The sequence below is a fragment of the Pantherophis guttatus genome, chromosome 2 (genome assembly GCF_059756535.1).
Source record: "Pantherophis guttatus breed Tessera chromosome 2, ASM5975653v1, whole genome shotgun sequence".
Classification (NCBI taxonomy): Eukaryota; Metazoa; Chordata; class Lepidosauria; order Squamata; family Colubridae; genus Pantherophis; species Pantherophis guttatus.
The window spans coordinates 101711024-101725056 of record NC_142064.1 but is presented as its reverse complement, the minus strand read 5'-3'; the positions used below and the strand labels follow the sequence as shown (position 1 = coordinate 101725056).

General features: G+C 38.1%; 1 protein-coding gene across 2 annotated transcripts in view; it reads left to right on the top strand.

The window, feature by feature from the left end:
• The window catches only part of PIANP (PILR alpha associated neural protein), a 51217-nt gene that overhangs the window by 25254 nt on the left and 11930 nt on the right, over positions 1–14033 (top strand). For both annotated transcript variants that reach the window (XM_034410971.3, XM_034410970.3), the window contains exons 2-4: positions 9123–9190; positions 10101–10672; positions 10964–11045. In XM_034410971.3, the coding sequence (XP_034266862.2) occupies positions 9174–9190; positions 10101–10672; positions 10964–11045 (671 nt within the window). In that variant the 5' untranslated portion in view covers positions 9123–9173. The remainder of the gene's footprint in view (positions 1–9122; positions 9191–10100; positions 10673–10963; positions 11046–14033) is intronic.

Sequence of the window (14033 nt, the reverse complement as noted above, 5' to 3'; positions counted from 1 at the left end):
CATCCCTTCTACCCTCTCTCTTCTTTACTTCCTGTTCCTGTCTTCCTCCCTCCATTTCTCCCTCCTCCTTTCCTCCCTCTTTCCTTTCTTCCCTCCACTCATCCTTTCCTTCTCTCTCTCTCCCTCCCTCCCTTTAATTGGGTTCACTTTGCTAGAGGTTCCTTGTTTTGCCATATTTACTCAATTCCCCCCCCGAAAACCTTTTGTTTCCATTAAAAGCAGTCTTCATTTTCTTTGCCAATTTTAATCTTAACAGTTCCTAATGAACTTTGATTACATTCCTTGCAACTATCTTTGTATTTGTACACATAATAATACACTCTATCATTTATTATTTTTGCTATGATGATTCTGTTATATGCATTTTTCTCATCCACAGCCTCTTTCACTTCATCTTTTCAGGAGGCCGTCAAATTTCCTTTTAATAAAATGTCACGTTTGTCTGGCACTTTGTAACATAATTCTTTTTGGTCTGTTTCTAGCAACTTTCATATCCTTTCTTTGTATTCCATTCATTCATTTATTCTGTTGAATGATTAATGTTTTCTTCTAATATTACACAAAACTCATTCTTTGTCATTCTATTTGCACTCTAATTTCTTTTACTTCCTTGTTTTTCCTTCATATCCATTTTTCCCTAGATCAAGTCATGATATTACCAAAATAAGTCTGTTCCACATTCAGAAAAGTTTCATCATTGGTGTATCTTCACTAGTTCTCAGACTTTCAGTATAGACAACCAAATCAACCAAACTTTTAGCATGAATCATCTTTTGCTTAAATCACGCATTTGAAACATTTTTCTAAGCAGATGCCAAACAAACACTATTTTCATTCATTCTCAAAAAGACCGAATTATTTTTCTCTATTGTCTCACCTCATTCCCATCTGTTGTTCAATTCATGTAACAATAAATATTTTCCCCCTGAATTCCATCCATCTAGAATGTTGTACAATTTCCCCCCAAAACCATTCCAGGTTCTTCTATTATCATAGTCACTGAACTGTAACCTGCAATTATAACCAAACTATGACTTCATACTTTCATATCCACTTAGAACAATCATATCTATTATATCCTTCTCTGCATTTTTCAAACACCAAGTGTATTCAATTTTCTTTCTTTTCTTTCATTAGTAAATTAATATTGTTTGCCATATATTCTTCTTACTTTATAAGTCACAAACTACCATTTGCCATATTTATCACCACATGGGCCACTTAGAATTGACTTTCACTTCCCATAAATGGTTTTTTTTTTAAAAAAAAAATCTTTATTTACATTTATCATTAAAAAAGAAGACAACACACCAGATAAATGACAAACAGAACAACAAAACAAATAACATACATGCCTATAAGTAGTACCTTAATAACTTAATATTCGGTACAATATATCTATGTTACATTCCGGGGGAGGCAGAACAACCTAATTTACATTTGTAAATCAATTAGGTCTATCCAACCTCACTTTACTTGTATAATATACATTTTTCAATAAATACAACTCCTAATTTGGTTTGGGTTATAATTTTCTCTTTGATAGCCAAATATATAGTTTTTCCCAAGATAAACATGTTTGTGTTTGGTCTCTATCTTTCAGTTTTTTAGTCAATTTATCTGCTTCCACACAATCCAAAATCTTCTTTATAATTGCTTCCTCTGATGGGGTATTTTTATCTTTCCAGAATTGAGCATATGTTAATCTCACTGCTGTGATAATATGTAATGCAAGGTACCATGAATCTTTTTTAATATTTTCCGGTTTGGAGCCGAGCAAGCATGTCTCTGGTCGCCATTCAATCTCTTGGTTTAAGATCTCGTTAAGCCACTTTTTTATTTTTCCCCAAAATTTTACTGCTTCTGGGCATGCCCACCATTGGTGATAGTAAGTGCCACGCTCAAACCCACACTTCCAGCATTCAGCGGACTGTCCAGTAAACATTTTGGCCAATCTACCGGGGGAGAGATGCCATCTATATAGCATCTTGTAAATATTTTCTTTGTATGCCATAGAAACTACTAGCTTCATATTCCCCCACCAAATCTCTTGCCATTTTTCCAGATGAATTGAGTAACCAAAATTTTTCCCCCAGGCAATCATTGTATCCTTTATTATCTCATCGCCAATCTCTAACCTCATCAACAGTTTATAGCTTTTAGAAATCATGCCTTTTTCCTGGCCCATCAAGATTTTGTCTAACTCCTGCAAGTCAACATTTATACCTTTCCTATCTCTGTCTTTTTTATATTTTGATTGGATCTGTAGATAGGTCCACCAATCCAATTGTAATCCCTGGGAATTCAACTCCTGTTTTGGCTTTAGCTCTCCTCGTGCATTCAGCAAATCTTTGTACATTAATTTTTTCACAGGGTTATATAATTTTGGATATGTCAATGCTTCTAGAGGTGATATCCAGCATGGTGTTTTAATATAGTATTTTTTACTGATCTTCTCTCAGTTTCGAATTAAGGTATTCCTTAATATCCCATAAATGGTTTTGATCAATCAGAGGGTTCAAATAATGGTTTTTTTTAGCAAGATGTGTAGACTGGGTTAGAGCCTTAGTCATGTTACATGCAGCATCCCCTGTTAATAGTAAGAACAATTTGGACAAATTTGGACAGTATGGCACAGAAGCAGCCAAAGCCAGTTTATCTCAACGTGTGCCCATGATATTGTACACAAATTAGGATCTTTTTTTTTTATTGAAAAAGTTTTCAAATACAAATTTTTCCCCCTTTTTTTTCCCCCTCTCCCTCCCCCTCCCTAACCCCCCCTCCCCACCCATCCCCCCCTGTGACTTCTTCATAACAATAAAAAAACCTAATTCATAACAGATTACTTACTCCCTCCTCTAGATATTGACCTTTACTTACTAAAAATATTATTAATATTATAACATCCCCCTTTATCCATACATTTCAGAAAAGAGAAAAGAAAGGAAAAAAAAAAGACATTATACTATGACATTATAAAATAACTTCTCCACTTTAAAACTATACGATAAGTCCTACTTTAACATTTAATCTTCTATATATGTTACTATAACATTTCAAAGCGGCCTTCCCCATAAAATCTAGTTTAACATTTATTCCACTCTATTCATTTCCTCCACTCCCCTAAATATATCACTTAAAAATCCCTTTTCTTAGACTAATCAATCTACTAACTAGCTTATTCACCCACTATCATACAAAATTACCATACACAACATTTCTTAATATCTTTGATTCACTGCCCACACTACTTAAAAATATATGTCTATATTTTCCATTATATCTAAATTAAAAAAAAAGAAAAGACAATGACTTTAAATTTATAATCCATATAGTATCTTCTTTGAGGTCTTTCCACTGGATTGGTAGAACCAACATCCATAATCGGGTAACATAGCTTGCTGGTGCAACAGTTTATTCAGGATCTTCAATCATATCTTCCCCCATCAGTAGTAAATATCTTCTTATATGTATAAAAGTAAAAACAACCACCCGAGTGACATTATAATTATATTCCATATAGTAATGATTGTGGGTTTCATCAGGATTATTAATTCCCATCATCGTAGTGGGTAACAACCCGATCTTCTGCATGCCCCAGCATCATTCTCTTGCCTTATGATTCAAGATAATATAATATGTTTATCAACACAAAAAGAAATTCCAAAATGGATAATTCAAATCCATCAGTTTAAAGCTCGTTTCACGTCCCCAGATTACGGCCATGCAGAGATCTGCCACAATCCTCAGGATGATATTAACCAATACGTCGCCTCTTCTGTGTTTACACATAATCATTCATATTTTAAAGTCACTGGCTTCACTGTTGCCTAATTTAAAAATTTCTATTTTTATGCCACCTATTTCTCTTTTTCTTTTCTTTTTGTGGGTTTGGTTTCCATCCTGGTTTCCTTTCTACAATTTGTGTATCATCTGGTCGGTTTTTATTCTGCTTTGTAGATTGGTCTTGTTGGTTTTGTTTTTGTATCTCATGTTTCTTTTTTATCCCTTGTATATCCCCTAATTGGTTTCCGTGCTTATCCTTGCCTTGATAAGTCATCACATTAAAATTAGATGCCACTTCTCTCAAATTTGTAGATAGTCCAGCTGGGGTATCCAATAAATCCAAAGGCAATTCATCTGGTACAGTCTCTGTAATTCGATATTTTACCTTTATTTCCGGCTCCTTCTGCTTATCCTGTATTATACCTGAAGATGTTAAGTTCATTTTCAACCTATTTTGATAAAATTCTTCCGCTCTTTCAACAGTATTTAGCTGATATCTTTCTCCTTGGTATCTAAATATAATACCAACTGGGGCGTCCCACCTGAATGAGATATTTCTCTTTTTTAACTCATTCACCAAAAAACCAAATTTCTTCCTTTCCATCAATATCTTAGGTGGGAGTTCCTTGTAAATCCAAATCTTTCTTCCATACAATTGCAAATTAGAATTGAAGGAATTTTGCACGATATTATTCCTAATTTCCTTATCTGTAAAATAAATCACCACGTCTCTAGGCAATTGCCGTTGCTTGGCAATCCAGGAGTTGATTCGATAAACTCTGTCAATCCTACAAAACACTTCATCAGGTTGAACCTTTAGAATCCCAGCTAGAAATTCAGAAGATATTTTCCTTAAATCATCTCTATTATTTTCCTGCAAACCTCTTAATCTTATCGCATATTCTGTGAAATTATATTGTACCATTAAAATCTCTTTTTCAATCTTCTGTTGCAGATTTTCTGCATTACCATACTTTTGATCAGCATCCATTTTAGGTTTTTCTTCTAAGCTATTATCCTGAGTGTTTGTCAAATCATTTTCAATTTTTTGAATTCTATTGTCCAATTTATCTTGAATTTCTTCCATTTTAGACTCTAGTACATTAGTATTTGTGTCCAACTGTACCATAAATTCTGTAAAACCATTAGCCACTTTTGAGAATTTTTTCTCCAAAGAATCAAACTTAAATTTCACCAATTCTTTAATTTCTTTAATTTCCTGCTTAAATTTTTCAAGTTGCTGATTCACAATCTCCTCCCTTCTTTCAATCTCCTCTATAAAAAATTCTATTATATTAAAATCAGGTTTCTGAGACTGAAGAGTTAAGACTTGTTCCTTTAAGTTATTGGTGGGGGAATCCCACCCCCCTTCTTGTTTATCTGACTTTATGAGTCTCTGTGCCATATTTCCGCCCAGGCAGGCTTTGTTAAAAAAAAGCAAGAAAGACTTCTTTCCAATCAACAACAATATCAGATCTCCAAGGGAGAAAAAAGAGAAAAAGACACAGGAGCGAAGTTTTGTCTATAAATGTAACCAGTGGCATTTATTCCGCTACATTGTAGTAATAGAAAACGGAAGGACTTTCCCTTTCAGCCTCTCCTCCAGCCAACGCCATTTTAAAAGGCTTTTTTTCCTCTTTCTTTTCCTCCTCTCTCTTAAGTAATTTTTTTTAAAAATCAGTAAAATACTTGCGGTTCAATATTACAGGTCCAGCTCACATTTTCTTTGAGTAGTCTGTTAAATTTGCAGGCTTGCCCTTGACGCCTGGCTCTGCATCAGCAGAGGTCTCCCAAAGCCCGGAGCAGCGGCTGGGGATACGGGGCATCTCATCCGCTCTGTCCCAAAAGTAAAGAAAAAACTTTTGGGACTCCGCAGAGAGTTCTACCCACCCCTGCCGGCTCTATCTCCGTTTCCTCATGGAAACTGAGTTTTTTCGAGCCGCCATTCCGTTGTGAAGGCGGCTCTAACAGGCGATGGAAGCTGACGATCCCAAAGGAACGTCTGGCAGCGACAAACAGCAAACCGGAAGTTCCCACAAATTAGGATCTTAAAGTACGCTGCAATCCAATAAGCCATTGCTGCATCCAGCCAACTAGAAAGTACATACAATGTATCTATACATACATACAGAAAAATAAATGGGAGGACAAGAATCAGGAACAGATTTGTGTGTGAATTGATTTTTGGAGTACATAAGCAGCTCCTTCATTTTAACATTTGGCCTCCCATATAAGCTACTATTTTGCATCTGGCTATGACTGTGGATCCTAGGATATTTTTAAAAAAATAATGGATATCCCAAATTGTCTGTGTTGCCCCAGCTGAGCATTGTAGCCCTCGACTTGCAACAGTTCATTTAATGACCATTCAAAGTTACAATGGCACTGAAACAAGTGACTTATGACCAGTGGTGGGATTCAAGTAATTTAACAACCGGTTCTCTGCCCTAATGATTTCTTCCAACAACCAGTTTTCCAAATTGCTCAGAAAGTTAACAACTGGTTCTCCTGAAGTGGTGCGAACTGGCTGAATCCCATCACTGCTTATGACCATTTGTCACACTCACGACCATTGCCACATCCCCATGGTGATATGATCAAAATTCAGATGCTTGGCAACTGACTCATATTTATGACAGTTGCAGTGTCCCAGGGTCATGTGATCACTTTTTGTGACCTTTTGACCAGCAAAGTCAATGGGGAACCCAGATTCACTTAACAACCAGGTTACTAATTTAACAACTGTGGCAAAAAATTGTTGTAAAATGAAGCAGAACTCACTTAACAACTGTCTCACTCAGCAACAGAAATTTTGGGTTCAAATGTGGTCATAAATTGAGGACTATCTATAGTAATTTTCAATCTAAGTTCAGTGTGTAAATTATGTATCAACCATACAATTGTCTAGTGCACAAAGCCAATTTCCTCAATCTGCTGCCCTCCAAATCTGTTAGCCTCCAACTCCCATAATCCCCAGGCAGCATAATTCTCAGATGTTGCTGACTAGAGATTGTAGGAGCTGAAATTAGGCATACTGAAGAGCAGCAACAGGTGGGGTAAGGCAGCCTAGAGAGAAGAGGCTTTGGAAAAGTATCTTAGTCTTTGAAAAGACCTACAAGCTTGTAATATCCAGTATTTTCTATGGCCAGATAAACTATATCTGAGATTATCCAGAAGGCACAGGCTATAAAAGACTGAACAGTTATGGAATTCTGAAATTTGAGACTATTGTCTAATATCATGTTAGTCTACATGAACAATAGTTCAAAATACAAGTCAGAACATATAATCCACTTGCATTTTATGTGTAGCAGGAAACTATGAAAAAGGCAAAAAGGAATGTTGAAAAGCATTTTAGCCAACCAGAAAGTAAATACTAAATATTTTATGGGCACATTTTTTTCTCTAAATTCTTAAACAGGCTTGGAATCTTTTCTTGCTGATTCATTCCCTTTCACAATCTCCTGTGTTTATCATTCTAAATTTATTCTTATTCCTTGTCTTGTCTGCATGCAGAATTAAAATGGCTCTTTATATGAAGTGGATTACACATTTCATACTATAAATACATGGAGGAACTGTTAAGTTTTTAAGCGCTAAAAAATCCATGACAATACATTTCTTTTTTCAATCTCAGAAGCAGCAATGGTAATGTTAATGATAGTGAGGTTTTCACATACTCATTTTTTCCTCATTTTTATGAGTGCAAATATATGCACAAAATGAGAAACTTAGGTCAAGTTTGCTCTATGTATGAAGCAATAGCCTATGTACGTTTTTAGCACCTTGTATCTTCGTAACAGTTGAAAGAATAACTGGAAAATGTAGGAAGTTTAGAATCACTCTATAATCATAAGGTTCCTGCTCACTACCAGATTTGGATTCTATCAAGCACTGACCTTGCAGAAAGCTAAACTGACTTAATATTTGCTACCTCACCTGGCAAACCTACCCTGCCCCAGCCATGGTTTGAGAAATGGGGATTGTTTTATTTATGCCATACAGGGGACACTACAGGGAAATATTGGAGGATTCCTCCACAATAACTTGTCTTTTTTCCTGCATAACATTTACCTCAAGGGAATGGGCTGAGAGTTGGGCAGGAGACAAATTTTGGCAGATGGCTAAGATGGCATGTTTAGCCATCACTCAGACCTCACTCTAGTTTTGCTGCTCCAGTATTTTGCATGGGTGTATTCAAGGGGAACCCAACTATCAGCTGATCTCATGGGCTTAGCACTCTTCCTGAAAATGAGATTAAAATTCTTTTAGAAAACACAGGTTAGTACTTTTCCAGTAGGACACTAACATCAACTGATAATCAAACTCATTCCAGAAATGCGGTCATTTTTATTCCAGGAGTGTATTAAATCAATGTTCAAAAGCAACATCTGACAGGCACTAGGAAGATTATGCTATGAACCAGCAGAGTTAAGGCCATTTATTTCTCTCTCTTCTCCTCCCAAAGTTCACCATGCGTATCCCTCCTACTATTACTATCGGTCAGCTGTTAAGTCTCTAAAGCAGGAATCACCTTGGAGGCTTGCTGATATATGGGAAGGACCTGGCTTGAAAGTACTAACTCTTTGGAATTAAAGCAGGAGGGAGAGGCATGCCCACATCAGGCTACAGTGGCCAATGAGTGCAAGGATCACCTGACTGTACTCGGAGTAGGAGTCTATTGAATTATATTCACCGGGAAACTGATTTTGGTGTAAAACAGAAAAGTCAGCTTTAACATTGATACTACCATGCGTGGCTTAAGATAGCCCCTATTCTAGTCTTGGGTCAAAAAAAAATATCATGAAGATATAACAGGAAAAAAAAGTTACCAGGGCATGTCTAGTCTAATGAATATCATAAATAATATCCGTCTATGTCTAGTCAAACAAAGAGAAGGACTAGGGGTGACCTGTTAGTAGTGTTCCAATATTTAAGGGACTGACACAGAGAGGAGGGGGCCAAGCTATTCTCCAAAGCATCTGAGGGCAAGCCAAGAAGTAACGGAAGCTTATCAAAGAGAGGCCCAACCTAGAAATCAAGGAGAAGTTTCCTGACAGTGAGAACAGTTAATCAGTAGAACGGCTTGCCTTCAGAAATTGTGGGTGCTCCACCACTGGAGGTTTTAAAGAAGAGATTAGAAGCCCCTTGTCTGGGGTTGTAATAGAAGACCTCCAAAGCCCCTTCCAACTTTGTTATACTGTTACTGTTACATATTTGTGCTGCAGTCAGATGCAAAAGAGGAAAGACCCATGAGAGTGCCTATGGATTTGGAAGTATTGGTGTAGATAACGTCTAACATTTATCCCCCCTTTTTTTCTTATTCCTGGTTTTAGTGAAGAATATGAGACTCATTTACACCTGTGGAAAAACTGTTGCCTCTAGCTATGGAAACTAGTTTCTGGTAAGTCCATAGTATTATTTTAGAATGTAGGATAGCAATGAGAGCCCAACCATGGCATCTAAGGGACTGTTTTGAAAAGGCTAATCTAACAGCTGCAGGATCAGAAAGAGGTGGGATTAAACACATAGCACCAGTAACTTCAGGTGCTATAAAAAGCCTATTCTGTTGGCACCGGGAATGGGTGAAGGAGTGGCTCAACTAAGAATGAAGACGCTTAGGAATCAGTGGTTGAATAGGTTGCAGTTTCACAAAATAAGGCTCCTCCCTTTCCTCTTTCAACCTGCAATGTATTAAGCACAAGTTTCCCATTACACTCAGAGGAGGAGATTCTGGCTTAGTATTGATAATCCAGGATATAAGGATTTCTTCACCAAAGTGGTGGTCCATTAAGAAGGGAAGAGCATATAGCTATGCTCCTTAAATCTTATTCAGTGACATCACAGGTAACTGAATGCAACCACTAGACTTCTTGGGGTGGGGGGGAGAGGGCAGTACCCGCTGAACGACATGAAATTCTAAGACAGACTGAAACAAGGATCTCTATAAAAAGAGAGGAAGGGATAATTGAATCTGAGCTGGAAGGTAGCAAAATCTTTCCTCTTCACTGTTAACCGTGCAACTCCTTCCAGGCATGGCCTTAATTGAAGAAGGTAAAATGATACTTAATTCTGGTTGAGAAATACGCTGCTGCTCCACCTTCATGGTGAACCTAAGGCATATTCATGTCTGAGGCAATAAATTCAAACAGAGACATTCTCTGCTTTTCTACTTGTTAACATGCGGCTCCTCCTAGTTATCTCATGAGGCAATCAGAAACTGAACAAAACCACTAGCTGAAACAGAGCCATCTTGCAACACAGAAAAAGGAGTGGTCCAATGAATAAGGGACATCTCTCTTTCTTCTCAACAGCCATAGGAGGTTCCCCCTGGTCTCCTGCTTCCATTTGCTGCACTTCTGGCTCCTCCTCCTCCTAGCCTCAGCAGTTCCGTTGCACAGCGCCTGGTCTCTTCGGACCCGTGGTCTTCTGGCAGCCCGGCCATTGTGCAGCCACCGGAACCCCACAGCATCCAGATCTTTCTGCATCTGGGATAAGAACCTGCCCACGGAGAAAACAGGATTTCACTCTACCTCACTGCGGCTGCGCCCTCTGGTTTCCAAAGGGGCTGGCCAACGCCATGCCATACGGCTGAGGCGTCAAGCCCAAGGGATTCGGCCTGCTACCCCATCTGGCTTTGAGGATGGTCCCTCCTCATCTCAGTACCCCTGGGCCATTGTTTGGGGCCCTACAGTCTCAGTTGATGAGGGAGGGGATGCCAGCTCTGCCAACCCAGGCTTTCCACTTCTGGATTACGCCTTTGTTTCATCCAACGGAATGGCAACAGCACAACCCAATTCCCACTCACTGTTACACAATGAAGGGCTCAACCTGCGTCAGACCCCAGCCACTCTACCACCCTTCCTCTTTGGACCTCGGGGAGAAGGTAACCATCGGTTGCTTTCCGTTACTCCTTTAGGAACTGCTTTAATGATTCTGTGTAATTAACAGCTTGAGTAACAAGCCGAAATTAGGCAGGGGCTATTTTTGTCATAGCAAAAACTGCCTTCTGTGGCTGCTAGGTTTTTGCCTCTCTGTTTACAGATGTACAGAAATCAATCTAGGAAATAGTTGACCTTCCTAAAAGGATCTTAAAATTTAGTGCTTCTTCTCATAAAATTAGTCCCACTTCTTTTCTTTTCTTTTTTTCTGACTCCACAACCTTTGTCTGTTCCAGGTGTGGACCCCCAACTTTACGTCACCATTACAATTTCTGTCATTATTATCCTTGTTGCCATGGGAATAATACTCAAATTCTGGTAAGTAGATTCTACACAGGTGTAAAGAGTTGTTCCAGACCTTTGCTGAAATCAAAAGTAGTATTATGGGATGTGGCAATGGTCCTGGGAATGGGCTATAATTGCAGATAATGAATTCCAATGCCTTGGAGGTCATTTTTTCAATTATCCATTTAGTTGCCTTGGAAGTGTATTTTGTTGCCCTAATTATCTCACAAGCAGTCAGGCTGTATGAATAAAGTTAGTGCTGTCCAGCAGGAAACATTTTGTATATTATGAAGCCCATAATACGCCTAAGGCTGCAAATGGCAGGTCACTGCCCTGTCAAACTAAAGGAATTGTTAGTAGTTACTCTAATGCCTCGCCCTTTACTACTGTGAGTGGCGTTTAGGATGGAGAAGATTTAAAGGTCAAACTCAGCAACTTTAAAGCAATGGATGCTTTTCATTTTCTCTTTTCAGTTTTCTACAAATGAGCTAATTCTCTGCTGAATATTTGGATCGGATCTATATGCCGTATGGTTTCAAAGTACAGAATAAAACCCTAATAGATTCATTCTAAATATTTTGCCTGATAGATTATTACCGTAGAGGTATATAATAAATGATAAAACGGCTTTATTATTATATGCTATGTTGTAGTGAATGATTAGCGTCTTTCCTTAGTTAAGAGTGGATTTCAATCTCATTCGACATAATGAAAATAACCTCCTGTGTCCTACAATGTTCAGCTTAGGGTGAAGGCAATGCCTGTGTTCGTAATAAGGCTGAGCAGTGATCCAGATTCAGAGGGCAAAATGTGATTTGGTATGTGCATGAACACACATGGCTAAAACTCTGGAGAGGCCCTGCCAGTCTGCATAAAGAATATAAGCTAAATGAACCAAATATCTAATTCAGTTTCATGTAGCTTTTGTTCACTTTTCAAAAGCTATAGCTAGTTTACATGTAACATTAGATCATAATGTTGAGGTTTTTCTGTTTTTGGCTTAGTGGGATGTGCAAAGCTATCCATATGGTTTAATATTATATGCAAAACAGACTGCTTTGGTTGAAAAAATATAGGTTTTTTTAAATATGTATTTATAACATAAAAATAAGCAGCTCACTGATATAATGGAGACACACAAGGCTACAAATTGAACTGGGTTTCTCTTGGATGGATCTGCCATACAATTGTAAAATCAAGAGACAATTGGGTTGGAATGTATACTTTTCTTTAAATATTTGGTCTGTGCTCAGATCCGATGCCATCAAAGTATTCCCAAGGAAGTCACCATGTAAGGGGTTGATGGAGTCTTTTATTCCATTGCCATAATTCAAGCCCCACTGTAAGAGAGTTTTTTTTCTTTTTGCATACAGTGAATTTATATTTTATTTTTCCTTGTTTCCAAAGCCAAAGAACTATTTGAAGAGGTAGCTTTAAAAGTTTTGCTTCAAACCTGTTATCTTCCCTCTGTAGAACAGAGGCAGGCAATGTTTATGTGGTACAACATAAAATGTTTCACTGCTGGAAGCTGTATCTTTTATTTTGGGCACCAAGAGAAACAAAATGTTTCTAAATAGGCAGCACCAGGGTTTTTCTTTTCTTTTCTTTCTTTCTGGAGTATGTTTGGCATATTATTTTTGCAGTTTGATTGACTGTATATTCTAAGTCTTAACCAACATTTCAGTTCCCTGCCAGAAAAATTGTGGAAAACCTGCTTCAGATCTCTGCTGATTTTCACTCTGCAATTGTATGTGGATCTGGGGGTTCCAAAAATATGCTTTTAAAGCTGTATGTTTCTTGTAAATCATGGACTGCCCACGTCTGATCCAGTATGTATAAGAAACAAAATTGATTCTTCTTTCATCCGCCCCCTTAGGAGACAGGAGGAAAGGAGAATCTGCTGTCACCTACACAATACTTAATTCATCCACTACTAGAAGAGTATTTAAACCATAGAGCTTTGTGAACCAATTGGAGTGGAAGGGAAACAAGCAGGCCTGTTATTTTCCTGAATGTTTGGGCTGCTAACCCACATTTGTGGGACTGCAGGAATCAGAAGCAGTCTCTTCACACCTTGTAATCGGAACAGGCATGTAAAGTTGTGGAGTTCAGCCCCAGGACTGAGGATTATGGTTACATGGGTGATCTTCCTCCTTAGTGACTAGCTTTGTCCAAGCTCATAAAGCTCAAAGTAAGCAGATGGGTGGGCGTGCAGGCTGGCTAGCTAACAGGGTAATTCTTTTGTATCAGTTCCTTGCCTTCTTCCTTATCCTGCACCAGAATGCAAGTGTCAACACAATGCACAGTATCAGTCAGCAGCAGTTCCCAGGGAAGCAACAAAGACCTTTTGTTGCTAGCTCAGCTCCTGTTAAAATCCACCACCTGCATTTCTAGCACTAATTCTAGGCCCAGTTCTCTTGACATCAGAATTAAAATTGGCAGCCTTAGCTACATTAGGCAATGCGTGGAAACAAACATGATCTGGAAGCTTTGACAATTGTGTTAACGATCATCTGTGTCACATGATAACCAGTCGAGGCGTTCCTTCAGGCAATACAGTAGCCTCAAGGATTGAAAGTTTCAAGAAAATGCTGCTGAGATATTGACAGATTTTGCCTGACACATAGAAATGAAAATAAAGGATTTGGGTATACGGATGGAAAGGTTTATTCAGTGGCTGTGGATCTCTCTGATGTTGGTTGCTGGTCTGGAGCATGTGTTGAGTAGAAGTTGCCCTTTTTTTTCATAACAATGATGCAATATGAAGCCGTTTAGTTATTACAAAGTGAGTGAAAACTTATTTTGCAATTATAGCATAAAGATTTGATGATTAGTAATTCTGAGCATATATTTCTTGCTGACAGAATACAAGGATTGATTTACAGGCTCAGATAAAAGTAATGTTTTCTGGGATTCCTGACAATAGAGTAACCAGATTGTTTTAGGGATCCATATCATTTATTTTTTCAATGGCGGCAATCTCTAAAATGCCCTCCTAATCTGTTTCATAGGTAGGCAGGT